At 40.5% G+C, this 20581-nt stretch overlaps 1 protein-coding gene across 1 annotated transcript in view; it reads left to right on the plus strand.

Annotated features, from left to right (window-relative positions):
* Window positions 1–1344: 1344 nt before the first annotated feature.
* Window positions 1345–20581, plus strand: part of HCRTR2 (hypocretin receptor 2) — a 32266-nt gene continuing 13029 nt past the window's right edge. Inside the window, exons 1-3 of the mRNA XM_066314304.1 lie at window positions 1345–1573; window positions 15265–15443; window positions 16893–17136. Of these exons, the coding sequence (XP_066170401.1) occupies window positions 1345–1573; window positions 15265–15443; window positions 16893–17136 (652 nt within the window). The remainder of the gene's footprint in view (window positions 1574–15264; window positions 15444–16892; window positions 17137–20581) is intronic.

Consider the following 20581-nt stretch of genomic DNA (forward strand, 5'->3'; position numbering starts at 1 on the left):
CTAGAGCTGAGCACTCTATGCATGGTGTTAATGAATGAATATCTGGCTCTCTATTATGCTTGTGTTGGAAGCAGGGTTTCATCATAATACTTCCTCCATTTCTATGGAGGTGCAGACCCTGCACTGAAGTGCTTAACTGAGCTAGTTGTGCCATGTCACAGTAGAAATGGCACTTTTATCAGACTCATTATATTATTCAGATACAAAGTGAACAGATTGCCTAAATAAGACAGGATTTTATTGGTCATGGAGGGAAAAGTCTAGACCTACCCCTTCTTTTTCAGAGATTGTACACTTGGCAAAGTATGAAAATATTTCAAAAAGTAATCACCAGAGGCCAGGAAACCTATTATGCTGTTTAACTAGCACTTCTGGGTTCTCTTGAACTGCTTTCTGCCAGCTGAGCCGATTTCAGAATAGCTGAGAGACAAGTTGCTGTGTTGAGATCCCAAGCTGGATGTTTGAAACAACATCAGTGCAGTGAATGCATGCTAAACTCAAGCTACAGTGAGGTCTCACAATCTTCAAATCCAAGGAAATCTCTCATTTATCTGCTCAGCTCTCTTAGGGATTTTCCCACCAGTGCTGGGAAACCCACAGGGTTCCCGTTTTAGCCTAACTTTCAAAACAGCACAGAAATGAGACAGCCTCATTAGCCACTCTTTTTTAATGGCTCCTTTAACCCTGTGCTTCCTCCCACCGCAGCCTTCCACAGCCTTTAATTTACAAGTATCTTGAATATATCTGGAATCTAATGTAGAAAGGTCTAAAGGGAAGTGCTGGTGCGAGGGAGGGTGAGAAACCGAGGGGAAGCAGAGTGAGAAGAGGGATGGGCAAGCTGGAGGTAGGGTTGGGGGCAGAGATGAGGAGCTGGGATGAGCCGAAGCGGGGGGAGGAAGAGTGAGGAGGCATGCAGAGATGCGGGGGTGTGTGAGGGTGCGTGTGCATGGTTTGGGGAACAAAAATCGACATCGTCTGAAACGGACGTGACTTTTCCAGCGGGGGCGGGCGCGCTCTGGCACCTGAGACATTCAACCTACCCCGAGCAGCCTTTTCCACGACGGTGCAGCGGGTGCAGCCCCCGCGGGGGAGGCTGCGCCCCTTGCCCGGTGGGGGAAAAGGCTCGTCAGGGCGGGTTGGGGACCGACGCGGATCCCCAGCCTGTTCCCGCATTGGTTCCCGTAAGTTCCCGCGTCATTTTTCTCCCCACACCCCGCTTTTCGCACTGGCAACCACAAGCCTCGATGGACGGGCGGGAGAAAGCTCGGATGCTCTGAGAGGGTCTGGGTTTGGGTTTGCTGGTTGTTTTGGTTTTTTTCCCAGCCTCCGGAACAACCACTAGGGATGTCCGGGATTCAACCAGAGGATGGTTCCCCTCCGTACAGGAATTGGACGAGTGGATCGGAACTAAACGAAACGCGGGAGGTTCTTTTAACCCCTTCCTCTGACTACGATGATGAGGAGTTCCTGCGATATCTCTGGAAGGAGTATTTGCATCCCAAGGAATATGAATGGGCGCTGATCGCCGGCTACATCGTCGTCTTCATTGTGGCTCTCATTGGGAACGTCTTGGGTGAGTCGAGCTCCCCAAAACTTCCCGTTCTCCCTTCCCGAGATGGGTTTTGCACGGAGGGTAGCTGGAAACCGGGGTGGGTTTGGCACACCCCGCTGGAAAGGCGGCAGTCCCCAGCCGAGGGGGAAAGTTCGGGCTGCGCGGAAGGTGCCGTAAAACCCGCTCTCCCTGCGCGGGCGAGGGCCTGCGGCGGCAGCTGCCCGCGTCCAGGGCCGGGCATGGGGAGCGGGGTGGCGGAGCGCACCGGGGCGGCGTGGCGCCGGAAAGCCGCGGCTGCCGGCCGCTCCCGCCCCTGTCCCCCCGGACCGAGGTGCTGAACTCTCCCGGCACGGCGGCGGCTCCGCCTCTCAGTCCGCTCGGGAGGATGCTGCTCCCTCGGGCAGCACCGGCCCGGCGCTGGGGATATCGGGCTTGGGGTGGGTCTCCAGGACAGAGACAAGGGCGCGGGACGCGGGCAGCGGGATGGCGCCCGGCCCGCGACGGGAGCCGGCCGTGTCCCCTTGGCTGCCGGCGGGCGGAGGACGCGCGGCTCCGTCCCCCGCGGCTGGAGCGGAGCGGGGCGGCCCCTCCCGGGCGCTCATTGAGGGAGCGAGGCGGGGCGGCGCTTCCCCGGGAGCCCGCCTCCTCCCGCTTCCATTCATCCTTGAAGGAGGCGGCGGGGGCACCGGGGCCGCTCGGCGGCCGCCTCGAAGGGAGCGGTAGCGGCGCTGGAGTGTGGCGGAGAGCTGAGGCTAGGGAAGGGAGGGAGGGCACGAGTGGGCTGAGGCGGCGGGCGGGAGCGGTGTGTGGGAGCGGTGTGTCTGGCCGTCAGCAGCCCGCCCGCTGCCCCCATCACTCCGCTTCCCATCACTCCTCTTAGCTCCCCATCTCTCTTCTTCGCTCCCCATCTCTCCAAGCTGCCCCCCACGGCGGGGGTTATCGCCGGGCTGTGGAACAGGCGACAGTGCTACTTCACGGGAGCGCGGACACGCGTGTGCACACACCCGCCCCGGGCTGTGGGCCGTGCCCCCTTTCCCGGGCTGTGGACCGTGCTCCCTTTCCCGGGCTGCGGGCCGTGCCCCCTTTCCCGGGCTGTGGGCCGTGCCCCCTTTCCCGGGCTGCGGGCCATGCCCCCTTTCCCGGGCTGCGGGCCGTGCCCCCTTTCCCGGGCTGTGGGCCGTGCCCCCTTTCCCGGGCTGTGGGCCATGCCCCCTTTCCCGGGCTGTGGGCCGTGCTCCCTTTCCCGGGCTGCGGGCCATGCCCCCTTTCCCGGGCTGTGGGCCGTGCCCCCTTTCCCGGGCTGTGGGCCGTGCCCCCTTTCCCGGGCTGTGGGCCGTGTCCCCTTTCCCGGGCTGCGGGTGGCCGGGGGAGCGGAGCAGGCGCTGCTCCTCAGCATTTCTGCGTTGATGAATGGACGCGGTGTGGCCGCCGGGAGCCGGCCCCGCCAGGAGGACCCCCTAGGCTGCGGACACGGCCGTCGGCATTCCCTGTGTCCATCCCTGTGATACTGCCATGAACGGAGCGCGCTGGGCCCCGCCCGCCATACGGGTCCTCCATTCATGTTTTTCAGAGGGAATGTGCGTGTCAAGGCAAACTCTACAGGCTTCCCGAAGTGAGATGCAAATGGACTGCAGCCAAAGACAATATTTTTAAAGGCGCTTTTTAAAATTTCAACGAAATAATGATGCTTTTTAAATTTATAAATATATATATAGTAATTCTGTAACGTTGCACTAAGTCTCTGTGCACGTTTGTTCAGTCCATTACTCGGCAGCCAGCTTGATTGACAGTGTAAAGATAACAGCCCTGGCAAAGAGGCTTTATTTTAAACTAGGATAAAAGCTGTCCTTCTTTCTGATTTTGAGCAAAAACTGTTTTAGGAGAGCCACCTGTGCTTACCTATTATCTTCCACCTGTACTGGAGACAAGCTGTTCTCTGACCTGTAAAGATTCAAGGCCAAATCTTCAGCTATAGGAGCTTTCACCCTGTTTGCACTTTTCCCCTCTGAAGTCAGGAGGAGAAAAGCGTTCCTCTCTGTGCACTCACAAACAGAGGTGATACCAGTGTGGCTATGTAGCTGTTCTTTCCTTTCATTTGTGTGCATTAAGTCTTTGCTTGGGATGGAATCTGGCATCTGGCTGTCCACCCACCATTTCTTTTACTGGATTGAACGCCCACTTTTTGTCCTAAAACATCTCTCTCCAAGTTGTAGTACATGGTAGCAAATGGTATTAAAATGAACAGAGACGTACCTGAACATTATTCTATCCACTCCTCTAAATCACAGTAAATCCTACAAAAGATAATTCAGCTTTACAGCTCAATGGACTCAATGAAATAAAGGTCTTTTCCAACCTGAATGATTCTGTGATCCTCCTTAAGCTATTTGCTCCATATTGCTGGTTCTGTTTATGAGTGAATTGTTTGTGGTGTCTGCAGGTGCCTGGTTGCTGAAGACTGTCTCATCTTTATTCAAGAAAGCTCACACTGCACTGATTGCAGGCTCATGTGATTCTGAGAAGAGAGATGGATGTGATCTAATGCTCTTTACAAAGACATTTTTGGGGAACTTTTTTTACTACCAGTGAAATCTGATGTAGACCAGTGCACATATTGATATCTCTGAGAAGCTGATTTCTGCTGCTTGAAAAATTCATGTTCAAGGTTAATCTGGGATTTAGTCATGGACCTTCTCAAAGAAGAGCAGGAGTGCTTCTAAAGAGAATTTTAGTGGCTACTAGTGCCTTGTAGTATCATCCTTAATGATACATTGAATTCCTTTGCTTATGTTTGCTCAGTGTGGCAGAACTCGTGGCATGTGGAGTCAGTGCTTTGATTCTATCTTTAACATGTCCTATTCAAATAATGCTTAAGCAACCAGGAAAATCCCTCCCTTTCAGTACGTGGTGCTGAAAATTATATTTCTGCTTTTATTTTGGTTTGTGCACTCACATGGGATAAGGAGTGTCCCAGAAATTGTATCCGTGCAAGTGGAAGACACAGCACATCCCTTAGATATTAGTAATAAATGGGATTGAAGCATCCTGACAGTTAATTAACAAACAAGGGTAGAATCAGAAGCTCAAACTTTGATTGACATGTATTGGGTTCTTGAATGAGATACACAGCAGGAATTCCACTAATAATAGCATATAACAAGGTCTGCATTGCTATTTAGCTCTCAATTTAATTAGGAAAGGTGTCACAGACCGTCTGAGCTGCTGCACAAACAGCTAAATTGAAAAACATTAGCAAGTCACTGTATTTGAATGCAGGTTGCAGTATTGCACACAAAGTGCTTCATGCCAGTGATTCTGTGGTATGCCTGGGTTGGCTGCTCACCAGGTATTTCGGTGTAAGTCAAGGAAAAGAAACAGATTTTAAGATGATTTTGTGACATATTTATATGAACATTCAGGGAATCTGAAATCTAGATGACAATTCAGTATGAAGACTTATCCTAATTTCTTCTTTACTTGATCACTATTTATCACTAGAAGCAGAACAAGTGTAGAGGGTAAGGACTTTCTCTTTTGTAAATAGACCAAAAATTTTCTTTACTGCTGCAGAAAAATGAAACTCTTGCAATTTCTTTGCACATCTAGTGCAAAACATAGGACTTCTTAATGTAGAATGTATGTTGACTGTAAAGACCTTTTTCTTTATTTGAAAACATGCCATTAAACACATTGCTTGAAAATAGGAAACTAGATAATTAAAAAAGAAAAGGTATTTTTAGGATGTCTGGATGTCTCTGGTTACTGACGCCGTTCCAGGCTGATCAATTGCAGTAGTTAATAACTGGAGTAAGACTTCAAGGGATTGAAAGGTAATGTACAACTACATATATTTAACTCTGTTTATACATACAAAGAATGCAAATGACCCTTGGTGAAGTTACTCATTCATGTGGGTCAGGATTTTTGTAAAAAAATGGTTTCTCTCAGGGAACGTGCATTCAGCAAAATGAAAGTGTACAGCAGTTTGATCAAAGACTGAAGGCAAAACAAGCAACCTTCTGGCATCCCACCAGCTGGGCTGCTGGGCTTCTTGGCAGGCCTCCCCAGAGCTGGCAGGAGCTGAAATCTTTAGCACACACAGGCTGCCAGTGCCCAGCTTGAAAGTCCTCAACACTGCTGGCTTCCCAAGGGTAAGAGACCATGCAGTACATCAGTGAGAAGTCTCAGAAACTTTCTTTACTCATACAGTTTGGTGATACTTGTTTTGCATTCCAACTCAGAACAAGATAGTGAGAGACTTACCCTTCTCTGGATAGATGTATTATTTATTATCTGTTTTACAGTAACTGCTACTTTTGCTGAGATCTGTAAGAACCCAACTATGCTCCTTTCTTCAAAGAGTTCATAGTCTGACTCACAGAGTTCAACAGTCTCCATTTGAATTTTCTAGGACTGGAGCACAAAAAAAAATCTGTGTATGGCTCTGATACCAGAGTCCTGCTCAATGCTTATGAATAGGCAACTCTCTCAAATGCAGCTCTCTTATAATTTTAAAGGTATCCAGTGAATACTGAGGTCTAGGCATACATGCCTATATTGGTAGAATTGGATGAGTCATGTATTCTCTTAAATGATCTTCATGAATCCTATTTCAGTGCTGTAGATGAGGCATATTTCATTTAATTACATTTTAAATTATTGCATTTCATTTTTTTCAGATAACTTGGGGAATCTGGCACTGAAAGGACTTTGTTTGTAATATCAGCATGAGAGTCACCTTTATCTGTTTGATTAATAATAACTAGAATGGGTTTGTCATTGTTAAGAAGACAGCACATAGGAAAGGAGTCAATATGTATTTTTTTTTCTACCTAAGATAGAAAAAGTATGAGCTCAATTTGTGTGAGAGTTTGAATAACAACTGAAGTACATTGCTGTTTGCATTATATAAGGATTACTCACCATCTTTCAAAAAAAATATCGAAGGGTTTGTGACGTTTTTTGGTTTATAAAGCATAGTTTATTTTCTGTGTTGCATGTCAAGTGAAACCTTCTTTGTTTTCTTGGACATAAGCAGCTGACTTATTGCCTGTCTCACAAGTGGAATGTGTCAGAGAAGAACTATGATAGACTGCTCCCCAGGGGAAAGGGTGCCAGAAGCTGAGGCAGCAGCAAGACTGAGGGCAGTGTACTCACCAACTCAGTCCCACAGTGCCTGAAGCTTGGTAGCTCTGAAGATGTTTACCAGGTTTCAGTCCCCTCTCAGCAATCACCAGACAAATCTATAGTGATGAAACAGGTCTAAGGTTAAGCCAGAAAATCAACTCAGTGGATGAGTTTTACAATCAAATTCAGCAAGGCAAAAGCATACTTGCAACCTGGTCTTTGCCTGATCTTAGTGTGAGTGCCTGAGCTTAAATGCAGCTCTGGGGCGAAAGACTGACTCCCCAAAGAGTATTCCAAAGCTCTGTTCTAGAAGCCTAGTCCCAGCTTACATGCTGCCCCATACCAGAGCTGGCCTCCAGCATGGACAGCCAGCTCCTGGGCTGCAGGTGCACTCAACTCTGACAGAATTGTGCACTGTCTCCTGGTTCTTAGCACAGTAGGACTGCAAGGATTTTAGCCAGTTTGCGGAATATTATATTGACAATGAGGATCCATGGTACAGATTCAGAAGTTGTAGAATATGCAAGATGTTTGCTGGAACATATCTCTAACATAGTGAATTGTATTTTCTTTGTATATCCTGCAGTAAAGGCACTAAGTCTCACATCTCCATTAGAAACAGACATGGACATGGAAAGGTTTTTCCTAGTGCAACTCATGTTGCAGTGAGTGATGGATGCTTTTTGAAGCATATTTTTTCAAAGTTGCACAGCATTTCAGCTGTGAAACACACCTTTATTTTTATGTCATGCAGCTTTAAATTGAATCAGCAAAGTGTGAAATCTTTCTATCGTAGTGTCATATACAGTATGGCATCTAAATTTCTGACTCTTCCACCTGTAATAGGAAGTGTGGATAAAGATTTTTTAGTCTTTATTTTTAATAATATAAATTTTTATTATGAAGCATCTAGTCAATCAATATAGCCAGCTTTGCAGAGATGACTGGGTTGGCCAGTTAATACTGGTAATAATTTGGGAGGTGGAGGGTGGATATTTTAAACCAACATGTATGTCTCAGTCAATACAGTTAGATTTGGAAAACTCTGTGATGGCACCTTTCACTTCCTCCAGAGCTGACCAAGTCTGGCATTTTGGGCAGTCTGTTTTTATAGCATAGTTGATTTTCTGCTAATAACTCCCATTTCCATTAGATTGTTAATTGCCTAAAATTATGTAATGTGGCCAAGTAAGAAAATGAATCCAGTGCCAATTAGATGATTGTGCTATTACTCCCAGTTGTGATCCATAGACTTAAGCTTCCAGTACATAAAATTCAGTTATTGTTTTCTTCTCTAATGCCTTGATAAGCCAGTGCCTAAGATGTAGAAGTGTGCATAAGTAACCAATAGCCCACAACTCTTAGGTCTATTTAAAACTTTTGGTACAACAGAACACGTGGCAGGTAGAAAACCTTAGAGAACATATTGCAAGCAAAGTGGTTGTTTTTATCTGGTTTTCTTATGTAGTTCCTCACTGTCTTTTGTGGGTGACAGTTCCCCATGAGTACATTCCACTGAATCTGACATTCAACAAAATACTTTGGGATTTCATGTGTTCTGTGTTATTCAACTATATTTTTTTACAGTTTTGGCATTTTTCCTGTGTGATGGAACCTACACATACACACTTGTTTATGTGTGATGCATAGGGAGCATGACCTAGCCACCTGCTCCTTTTGTCATGTTTCTAAGAATTTCTTCAAACATGTTGATGAGGAGCTATCACCTCACTGGTAGGCCATTCCTTTGCTCAGAGTATTGGCCCTCTTTTCAGCTATTGCATCACATGTTCAAGGACAGTTCTTGTCTGCCAGACATAACAATGCATAAGTAGGTACAGGATTTTTTTTCAGTATTTCCTCTATAAATAAGTGTTGTATAAAACAATGTATTGTCTTTGTGTCCTTCTTTCTATTACTTTTCAATGTAAGCCTGGTGTTATGTTGGTCTCCTTTCTTTCAGATAAGATTAGTTATGTAAAAATGAAGTAATGTGTGAATTTAGAGCTTAATAGTGGGTAAGAGATGGACAGCCTAAGGATTAGACATCTCCCTATTCACAGAAGATATTGTTTTGGTTTAGATCTTTGGTTCTCATTGCTGGTGTCAAAAACCCCTAATGAAATATCCTCTTTGATTTAAAGTGCTTCTCTCTATTTAATCAAGATCATCAATGAAAATATTGACTCACGAGAAGCCTTCCTTAAATAAAATAATTTTAGTTGTAGGCACCTAATTTTTAGACTTTAGGTCAAAGCAGAAGAATCCTTAATCAGGAGTCATTCATAATGAAGGTAGTTTTGATGATAGCATTTTTCCGTCCAGCAGTATTCATTCAGTGTTTTCACAGGGGCTCTAGCTCTCCAGAATTCCCCTTGGTAGCATATCTACTTAGCCTTCCTTTCAACCTTCTGTGATTGTGTTACTTTAGACCCCACCACTCAGATCTTGATTTGCAGCAGGTAATATCACCAAAAGAGAACAAGAGGAAGAATTCCATATGGAGACCAAATTAATTGTGAGAAGAAAATTGGGGATGGGTGGGTTAGGAGATAGAGAATAAATAATGTATAGTTCAAAACTATTTATCACATTTTTTGTCACTGGTTGTAAAATGCTGTGAAAGAGTAAAGTCTTTAGAAGATTTCTCCCAATGCATTTGGAGATGCTGATTACCAGGTCTTATAATCAGAGCATCAGTTCCAAATAACTTCTGGATGACTATATTATGATATTTCAGTCAAACAGTTGTGAGACTGAATTACCAAAGCAAAATAAAATCATTGTCTTTTAGTATGAAGAATGATAATTCTTTGTTTACTTCCATCTGGGATTTATTATTCATCAAAAATTAGATAAGATATAAAGTCATTCCTTTATATATAAAAATGTCAGGTATTGCTGGTTATGGAAATTGCATTTCTGTTTTGGAAAGGAAGTTGCACTGAAAGATGACCCATTGAATAAGAGGTTGACAAGACTTCTGGAGTGTGAGGGAAATTATTTAGGGTTGACAAGCAGAAAATAAATTGACAGCTGACCCAGGAGTCCACCAGTGGAAGGACTGCAGCACAGTGTTTAATATGCTCAAGGCAGCATAAATCTTCCAGGAGGCAAGCAGCTGCACTTTATACCAGATGGAGCCTTTGTATTGTTTTCATGTTCAGCTTGAGATACAATGAGCTGTGCTAATTGATTAAACACCATTACAGCCTCTGATTAAAATGCCTCAGGACACTAAACCACAGGGACTAAATTTGTACGTGAAAAATACTAATCTTACTATATTGTCATATTAGAGAAGGTTTTTTTTTCTTTAGGAATATGAGGTGAAGCTTTCTTGATGGGATTCTAACAGCAATCTGTCTTAAGTTTTTAACTTAAGTTTTTAACCTTTTATTTTTTTTGTCCTTGTCGGGACTTTCCTGTGAGACATTTTTTGGGGAACGAGAGATCGTCATTATTTGGAGAATGGGTCCAGAAACCAGCTTCGTTATCACAGAACTGTCCTGGCTTATGGAGAGCCTCCACAAATTTTTCCGGACGCTTTCAGCCTGGCGACTCCGGCTGGTTTCCGAGCCTTCACTGACACTGTGTGGAAGAGTTGGGAACAGCAAGTGCTTCTCTTAAAGCTCTGAAGTCTGGAAAAGGGAAATGCCCCCGGTGAGGTGAAGGACTTGGGACACTCTTAACAGCCATTCGAAAAACAGCTGCTCCTTGTGAAACCTGGCCTGCCTGTTTGCACTTGCAGGAATAGCTCTGATTTGCTTTGTAAAATAAGGCAAAAATAGGGAAAATAATACAATACATTGGACAGGTAATTGGGATCCATTAGAGCGCTAGCAGCAGGGAAAATTATGCACAGCAGAAGCAAATTTCAGTACAGCTTTTTTTAATTTATCTCCTTTTATTTTATTTTTTTTTATACTCATCCTCTTTTCTTCAGTGTCTGTGTTAACACCATTTTCACCACTTTCTTTCTCAGTCGAATTTATAGCTCAGAAGATCAAAGGCTGCATAAAAGCTTTGCACATAATGTAAAATTTTACTATTTCATAAATTTTTTAATGGAGGTCTGAAAAGCTTAGTTTGGGCCACTCTTCTGTGCTCCAACTAAACAGGCATCCTGTTAACACTGTGGTGGTATCTCCCAGTTTTTTTAGGAAGGCTGTTGCTGGCCTCAATTTCCATTTTATGATTTTGAAGTACTTTTGGTAAAACACACTCCCAATTGAGAATCTTTACTACCTTTATCATTTTTTCTTCTCTTCTTCAAGATAAGTGGAAATTCACAGCTCTCTGCTATTTCTGTTTGGGTAGGCAGATGGCATTTCCACTCCATGGAACTTTCTTTCCCTAGCATGTTACTTCAGTGTTTCTGTGTGAGCTGAATGCCTCTCTGTAAAACTGCCTGAGTTGAAAGTGTGCAATTAAAGGAGTGCAAGTGGAGAGCATATGAAATTCTTTTGTTCTGACACTTAACTAGTGGCACAATATTCACTGGCATAGTCAAACTATTTTTCATGCCTATAAAACATGTTTTGAGCACAGACTAGAGAATCTTTCTTGATGAGCTACTAGAACATTATCAATGAAACTATTGTCTAAGACTACTGAGTAAAATTGGACTGTAATAAACTCAGAAAAAAAAAAGTCTGGAAGGAATGTATTGAACTAACTTTATGTCACTTAGGACTTATTTATGACTTTTTGTCATTCTATCCTATTCCAAATAACTCATAGCAGACCCTCACAGCTTTTTAGCCTTGCATTGAAAGGAAACATTGCCAAACATTTGCTTGAAACAAAGGTTGAAAACAGTACTGCAAACAGCAGAGGGCAATGAGGGCAGAGAAAGCTGACTTGGTTTTAAAATACTTCCTCTTCAGAGGCGTTTTTTGACAATATCTTTTTTTAGTTTTTTTACTGCATTCATGGAAGGAGTTTCTGGGATATTTAATTTTTATGGTATTATGTAAATATTTATATAAACTTAAAGCTGATTAAGGTGTTTTTGTGCTATGTGCCATAATAGGAATGGGGAATGTTTTATATGAAGAAGAGAATAGGTCAAAAGGGGAAATACACAAGCATAAGGTGAGAAATATAAAGTAACAAATTATCTTGAATTTCTGTGCTTGCAAACTGTTGGGCTTTTTCACCTTCCAGGTGCCTACCCATGTGGATTAGAATTCAGTGGAATTCAGGAGTAGTTTCTGTACCTTGGCTTTCCTGAACACTGCTACATCCCGAGTAGCAAGAGGCATAAGTCTTTTATGTTACTCTGAGGAACAGCAAATACTGAAGTTCATCTAAATTCCATCTGTGTTAAGCCAGTGTGATCTGGAAGGTTTAGTACACGGCAGGGAATTAGGAGTCCAAGTTTCTCATTCTGTGTCTGATTTACTGTATGGCCTTTAACAACTTCTGTTCAGCACTTCACTTTCTGTGTGTCAGAGATGAAAATGGTAGTAATTCTTGTATCTCTGGGGTATCACAAGGCTTCATTTGCTCATACTGGTAGACAGCTTTGAACTCAACATGCAGGGTGCTATGAATTGATTTCTGGCTGCCAGAGAGATTGACCTCATATTTGTCAATTTAATGGATTTGTTTTACCAGAAATAATGTTTATGTTCAGGTCTTTTTCACATGGACCAGCACAGGAATGGGAATAGGCCTGGTCAAAGACCAAACATATCTGCTTAAACCTTGCGCCTTTAGGCACTGATATCCATGGCTGTAAATGATGTACTTGTCTGAATAGGGTAGAATACAGGACTGTTGAAACCATAATATGAGAAAAAAGTAGCCAGACTCTGAACTTTTAAACAATTTTATTTATTTATTGCCTGTTGGTAGATGGAATAAGAAGTACAGAAAAACATTGCCACTTCATATCAACTTTTGCCGAAGTAAAAGACAGGACCATACTTTCAATATGAATTGCACTTAAGACAAAGAACCAGCCATAAGTAAATGTGCAGATCTTCAAATTTTTAGAGTTAAGTATTAAAATTATCAAAAGTGAAATGGTTTTTGCAATTTTTTTTCCCCAGCATTGAATTTCAATCTGCAAACAAAATTCCAGAGAGACAGCATGTATTACTTCCCTGTTAGGTGCTGCCTCTGCTCTGTCAGACTATAACTGTGGTAACCCTCTGCACCAGTGACACTGATAAAGCTCTGATTAGTTATGTTGTAATTATCATGTAATGCTATAGATATAATTATTTTGCTAGGTACTTCAATTATTTTGCTAGGTATTTCAAATGGGAAGAAAATAAAATCAATAAAATGTTTCCTTTAAGCCTTTAATTTATAAGCCTTGCCTTTTAGATATCTGCGGCCAAAAACTAAGAAACCCTGAAGTTCTGTATTCAGGAAGAAAACAGTTGAAGAAACGTATACTGTATTGTCTTCAAAACCAGTGCAAGAACAGTGAAGGTCTTTGTAGAGAGGTTTTCATTTGGATGTATAAGAACACGATACATGTATAGTAAAATTTAAATTTATATAAGCTACAGAATCCAGAGCTATCTCTGCAACACGTTAAAATACATGATGAACATACGTTGCATCACAAGAGATGATGAACCTTAAAAATTAAATAAAAAATAAATTCAAAAATAGTTTTAGGTGAACCTTGGAAGCCTATATCTTAAGGAGATAGTTAATAAAATCACCTGGTCTTAGAGAAACTGAAGGCCACCTAGCCTCTCCCTTCATCTGTGAACTAGTCTGTGTCCAAACATAGCCCTCATGAAGAAGTACCACAACCTCAGCTCCTGCCACTGCACTGGTAAGATCTTGAAAGAGTATTCTGCCAGTTGTGGTCACTGCACTCTTACCAGGAAAGCTCAATTCCATTTGAAAGTGTTCATAGAACAGCAAAAAGGATGGTTGCAGAAGTTCTAGAAAGAGAGTAAAAGATAAAGACCTCTGAAGTTCTGAGGAAATATGTAACAAAAATCCTTACATATGTGAAGCATTTCTGCAGGGAAAAAAATCTTCGTCATTCCTGCCTGTGTGCATAAAAAAGTTATATAAATAGCAACAAAAATAAAAGTAGATTAGACATGAGAAGAATCTTTTTTCTTGGTAGGAAATATAATTAAACAGTGCAACATATTTAAGAGATGTGTGATATCTTCAAATACAATAGATTTTCAAATGTATACCTGCCAACAGTTTCTTAGTTGTAGTCTTGCTCTATTTCTGTTGTTCTAAAGGCATAGGACAAGATTTGTGGAATGAAGTAATATATTTTATTAGATTTACAGATACAGCTGGAAGATAGACAGAAGCTTTCAGGCACAACATCCTTTTTAGGGTCCAAAGAAGCATCTGATCTCAAGAGTTTATGTGCCTTAAAGTGTGTCTATTTTCTTCCAGCTGTTTTAGCTAGTTTACTGACTATAAGGCTTAACTTTTGGAAGATTCCATTTTAGATTTGGGCAACCTCTTGAGGGCCTTTTTAGCTCAATTTTTTTCAACATTCTCTGATCTGCTTAATATATGTAAATTAAGCATTGTGCTATATCCTGACAGATTAGGAGACTTTGAATCTTCATCTAGATATGCATGATGGATGAATAATTGTTTGCAGGGAAGACCCTATGATGTGCAATGAATTGTATTCTTGTCTTACAAGAAGTATTGTGATATTTCTGGAAAATTTTGTGCATCGTTTTTTAAAGATCTTTGGGTGAATGAATGTAAAAATCTAAATAATTCAAAAGCTTTTGATGTCTCCAGTCACTCAGGGTTTGACTTCCAAAATTATTTTTAAAATTACTTTTCTCCTACTTTATCTGACTTAATTATGGCATTTTTAATTCAGCAGCTTATGAATTTAGTGTAATGAATTTAGAGACAGATTTGCCTCATTTCTAAAAGTCTTTCAGTTTGAAAAAGAGCTACATAAAAATACAAAACAAGCTTTAAAGGCACATTTTATAAAGTGCCTTTATAAGTGCATCGTCTGATACATGCCGCTTTTGATCATCTTTAAAAATGTAACATTTAATACAGCAAAAATTACTTTTATTAACTTAATTCAAATCACAGTTACCCAGAAAATTTTTACAGATCCTCTGCAGATGCAATAGATATATTAAATCCAGCAAAATATTTTATAAAGTTATATTACAGTTTACAAGAGTCTGTGTTGTAGCAATTTGATTTAAGCATCATGCTATCATAAGAAAAACGATAAAGTTTTACAGGTATAGATGTGTATTGCTGTAGACTAGAGCCAATGGTTTGAAAGAGAAATGAAGAAAGTTGTATGAGTAGTTAGTGAAGATTAACTAGCAGAGAAGTAAGATGCTTATATGTTGGATTATTTCCCACATTGCAGTCTGTGGAAAGCTCTTCTTTGTGCATCAAGAATCTCTCTGCATGTGCTCTCTTGTTTCCACTCTAAAAGAAAACACATGGTTCTTGCACTGAACTGCATATTCAGATATTCTGTGTTAAACAAAGGACACAAACATTTCCCTAACTCCACAAAGTCAAATGTTTTCCTCTTAAAACCTTTCCTAAGTCATTTCAATCTCACTAACTTGTCTTTCCAAATTCAGTTTGCCTTGCAGTGTGGAAGAATCATCACATGCGGACCGTTACCAACTATTTCATAGTGAATCTTTCTCTGGCTGACATTCTGGTCACAATTACTTGTCTTCCAGCAACTTTAGTTGTGGACATCACAGAAACATGGTTCTTTGGGCAGACCCTCTGTAAAGTGATTCCCTACTTACAGGTATTATTTTTCTGTTTGAGTACACAATACCCATGTTATGAGAACCAGAAATGACAATAGCATCTTCCTACTACTTCTAATCCAATGAAAGTCTTTACCTGATACTGAATAGGTATCTCAGAGTACATGCTGAGGCCTAAATGACTGTTCCACTTGAGAATATGATCATGCATAATAAAGACTGGTTTTCATCTGTCTCATTGTTGGACTTAGGTAATACATTTTTTGGGACATTTTTCTGATGCGCTTTACTCTTTGTGATTTTTTTTAATGATTCAGAAGGGATGTAAAGCAATAAAAATATCTGTAAATAGAAATAAAGTTATTAATATTCTCTTGGTGTGGATCTGAACAGCTACACAAGTGTCCAGAACACAGAATCCAACTTCTGAAGACAATATAGGCTTTTTTTCTGTTTACTGATTTTGTGGCGAAGTATCCAGCTTCACTGGGAGTTGATCAGATTGTCTGCCTTAAGCAATAATTGCTTCTATTCATTTACCCATGGATTTAACTAGTTTTGAAATCATTTGCATCAAAATGATTGACAAATATCTTTTCTAAGGATAGATGTATGGTTGAACTGACTGGGCAAACTGGAGTGACAAGTGCTGGGCTTTATAGTAGTTAAAATTCAGAAGAACTAATTAGTACTCAGAGTGTATGCAGATCATCAGCTCTGTGCCTCCAGCAAAATTTATATTTGAAGAAGATACCTGTATGGCAGAAGAGTCACATTGTCAAAGGCAAAGTTCTCCAACAGCTATGAGCTCTACTTGATACAATCAAAATCACAACTTTTTTTTTTTCCAAAACCCCCATTCTAGTGAAAGAAAATTTGGAGTGAGTGATCACTTAGCATACAAATTGAAAGAACAACACTGAAGCGATAGGTTATTTCCTTTACTGAATAAAAGGTAAAATGTCTTACTCTGCCTTAATCTGATTGTTGTCAAGGATCTTTTCATGAGATCCTGGGTTTCATTGTTCTCATAAAAATAAAAAGCAAAATTATGGCTCTGGTATGCTAATATAACATTGAAACCAACAAATAAATTTTTCTACAAAGAAAAAAAGATAAAATTCACTGTCTAATGTTTTAAAAGCTTTTTTTTCAGATAAAGATTCAAATTCCCAGTTGATTAAATTTTCTATTACAAAATTTGATTTTGCAGCACCTATTCAGTTTAGTTAGCATCTTAATGTGTGAATTGTCTTGTGGATTCTAGTAGAAGGACAGCAGATGAGGATATCTGTTGTAATTCTGTAAGTGATTTTAAAAGGAGTCTTTCTTTCTGGGAGTCTATTTAACAATTGCAGATAAAGAACTAACTATGTTGAAAATATAAATAATTTTTAAATCTCTGGGGGAAGAGTACAATAAATAATTTTTGAAACTCTGGGAAAAAGTCCTACATTTACATTTACAAAATATTCCTTTTTCTTTAGACAGTTTCAGTCTCTGTGTCTGTCCTAACACTCAGCTGCATTGCTTTGGATCGATGGTATGCAATTTGTCACCCTTTGATGTTTAAAAGCACAGCCAAGCGAGCAAGGAACAGCATTATAATTATCTGGATTCTGTCCTGCATCATAATGATTCCTCAGGCTATTGTTATGGAGTGCAGCAGTGTGTTCCCAGGATTAGCCAATAAAACCACCTTGTTCACAGTGTGTGATGAGCACTGGGGAGGTGAGTATGTCATTGACCATACGAGCTCAGTTTGTACTGCTATAAAGCAATCAAAATATCAGGAGATGTTAATATGAAGTCAAGTTGTATAAACATAACACAAAATGTCCTTGATTATATAAGGTTTCCCAGAACTATCATTTTTCACTATGAAATTTCTGTGAATTTCTTTTGTGTTGTTGAGGCTTAAAGTACATTTTAAATGAAGTTTAAATGAATGAAGCTGACTAGTGTCTTGACCATGTTAATGCTTCCCAGAGGGTAGAAATGTTCCCACCCTTCAATGCTTATGCTTACATAATTCCATGACCTATGGACATTGCAGGTTTACAAAGACTTCAGTATTTAGCCTTAAGAAGTAACTATGCAAGAACAGATTTTCTATTTACCTGATATCTTGCTAATTGCTGGCATTTGACTAGTGTTTATAGGTATCTCTTGGGAGTTCAATGCAAATTACATGTCACTGCAGAATTTATAGATATGTCATCATTATGGCGTAGTGAGTTAACCTAAAATTTGAATTTTTTCATGGACAAAATCATTTTAAAAACTTTGTGAAAGTAATCAGTTACAAATTAGTCTACACATGAAGTGTAACCCTCCCCTTCCAGATTAACTTTGAATCTAACATGTTCTGTATCTGAATGAAGCTGTGAGAGGCTGTAAGGATTGCCAGGGAGTAACTACTTCTATTTTGTCTTCCTTCACAGCAAGTGATGTGAGCCACCCACCTGAATGATTAGGGCTCAACTCTGGTGGGCCTTGGCAGGCCTCCAACACTAACAGAGTGCATGAGTTACATGCTGTGGCTCTGACACTGGATATAGTGGCCATCAGAAATACCATTATTCACATACAGGAAAATAAAGCCGAGTTTGCCAAAAAATATAACTAAAAGGTGCCTGTTTAATAGCCTTGAGTCAGGCTAAAACACAATCAGATATTCTTCCAGAGATGTCTCTGTAGAAGAAGATTCCAGTCCTGTGAACAATTATGATAAAATACTACTGGATCACCTGTACTTAATTATCATGATAAATTAGCTTAAACAGCCTGAACTGCTGCGGGCTCTTCCATGTGCTGTTCTGGAAGCTCCTTCCCTGCTAACGGCTTTTACAGAGCCACCAGAGGATTAGAGAGGACACTGGGTATCATGTTCCCTGTTCTTTATCTCCTTCGTCCCAGTTAATCCTCTGGGACAAGGCAAGGAGACAAAGGTGGCCACTAGCTCGCTGGTACTTATTGCTGACAAACGTGTGCTCTAAGTTTGTAGCTGAAAGGAAGCCTCTGTTAAGCTGTATTGTACTTAGTGTTTCATTAAGAGGACAAATCTGCTCTTTACTTCTAGTGTTCTTTCTTCATCTGTGAAAAATTTTGTATCCCCTTCTGCTGCAGAATACTGCAGTAGTTATGTGACTATTTTCTTTCACAGCATTCATTCCAAGAACAGTTTTTGTCCGCTCATTTTGGCGCAGAACCAATTATTCATGCCCTCATCTCTTCAGGGTTAATTCTGCAGCACAGATTCTTTTAATCTCAGCCTAGGAAATGATGTGGTTAATTAACTAGGAAGTCATGAGAGCATTTCATTAGGGAATGTAATCTCAGAATTTCCAGATTTGTATTGGCCACTTTTTGATTCCCAATGGGAAAGTGTTGCTTTTGAGCTTACGGAGTCTGTAGTAGGCTTAGAACTATTTTAAAGAGTGCCTCTTGTTCAGTTGTGCTGAAATAGTTGCAGCCTGAGGTGAATCACCCACTATACAAAAAATCCTGACAAGAAACAACCAACCCAAACTCCCACGTGCTTGCAATACTCTACTCCTACGGAGTGTATTTATCTAAATTTATATCTACTGGTCTTCAGGTTATGATGTGAGCCTTCACTTGGATGTTTGGAGAGATAGAGGGGATTATAATAAAGGCAACTATTAATGTATAAAATTGATTTTTTTGTGTCTGGCTTCAGAAAGGGAGTGCAAACACTCTAAATTTTTAAAATTATTGTTTATCTTGAGAATGAAAGTAATAATTTTATATTAAAAAGTTTTCTGAAGTGGGAAACTCTTCACTGAAAGATAACAATCCTATTTTTATCTTGCTGCCTTTTAAATCACTAGTTCTTCTAATGACAATGCACCATCATGGCTAGTTATTCTGCCAGTGTCTTTCAGATATCCCTTAAAAATCTCCATGTTCATGATAATAACTTATCATAGTAACTTGAAAGAAGAATCTTCAGAGACATTAAATTACAAGCAGATTTCTCAAAATCATTGAATTGCTTAGTAAAAGCAGAGTTAACCATATTTATCAATGAAGATTATATACATATATATATATGTATATATATAAATAATCTGTTAAAAGTGTCTAAGGACTCTGAGTTTGGTCAAATCATAGAATATGCAGTTTTTCAACTGAAAAATAGGGTTTGAAATCACAAAGGCCCCCAAAAAGAAGAACAAAAGAAAGGGTAACAAGGCAGTAGTTTGAAAAGAGTGGTGAGCCTTAAAGCTGGAAGAAGAAAGAAAACCCTAATATTTTTAAAGAAAATAGTTACATTTATGTTGGATTTTGTTTTGCCTTTTTTGACTGTGCAAATATAGATGGTCAAAGAAAGAGCTAACTAGGAGGATGTTAAAGGAGAAAGAAATTCATGCTGCTACAAATAATCTATATTTGCAAAGAGAAAGTAGAGATGTACGTATTACACGCACTCAAGAGACCCTGAGAAAGTCCTATAAGAGAGTCAATTTAAAGAAAGGGATTGTATTTGGGTGTTTATTGCTTTGTTTAGAACTGCATATAATTAATGTTGTGTATAGTTACAGTACATCTGATAAAATCTTTGCAGAGTATCCTGTACACCGTATGTTCTGAGGATGTTAAACTGTGAATGTTAAAGATAGGGACTGCAAAAAGAGGATGCTTAATAACACTTTCCAAAGTGCTTTGGAAGTCTGTTGTAATTTTGGGACCGCAGGGCCATTGAAACATGAGGTGCTGTGGAAGACTAACTGGAAGCCATGTCCCGGAAGATGTCAGACATGCCAAAGCAGGAGACAACACTGCACCCTACACAGACTTAGGACCAGCTGCTGGAGACCATAAAAGTCTGATGAGTGTCTGGAGGGAAGGTCTGATCAGTACTATGACACTTGTGCTCCTTAATGGGTGAACAAATAGTCGCCACCCTGACTAATATGATTTGAGCATGCTGTTGGAAAGCTGCCAGTGACTGCAAATGGAGCAATAGTTCAGCCTAAAACAGGGCTCAATTTCTTTATAATTGTTTCTGGCATTGCTGAATGTAAAATTCATTGCCAGTTCTAGGCTGAGGGTTTTTCATCTTGAGTACTGACTAATAACAATATTTTATTTGGGAATGTAGAAGGATTCAACATGTGACCTTATGCAGGCTCACTTAAGGAGCCAGAGT

This window comes from Sylvia atricapilla, chromosome 3 (assembly GCF_009819655.1).
Source record: "Sylvia atricapilla isolate bSylAtr1 chromosome 3, bSylAtr1.pri, whole genome shotgun sequence".
Lineage (NCBI taxonomy): Eukaryota > Metazoa > Chordata > Aves > Passeriformes > Sylviidae > Sylvia > Sylvia atricapilla.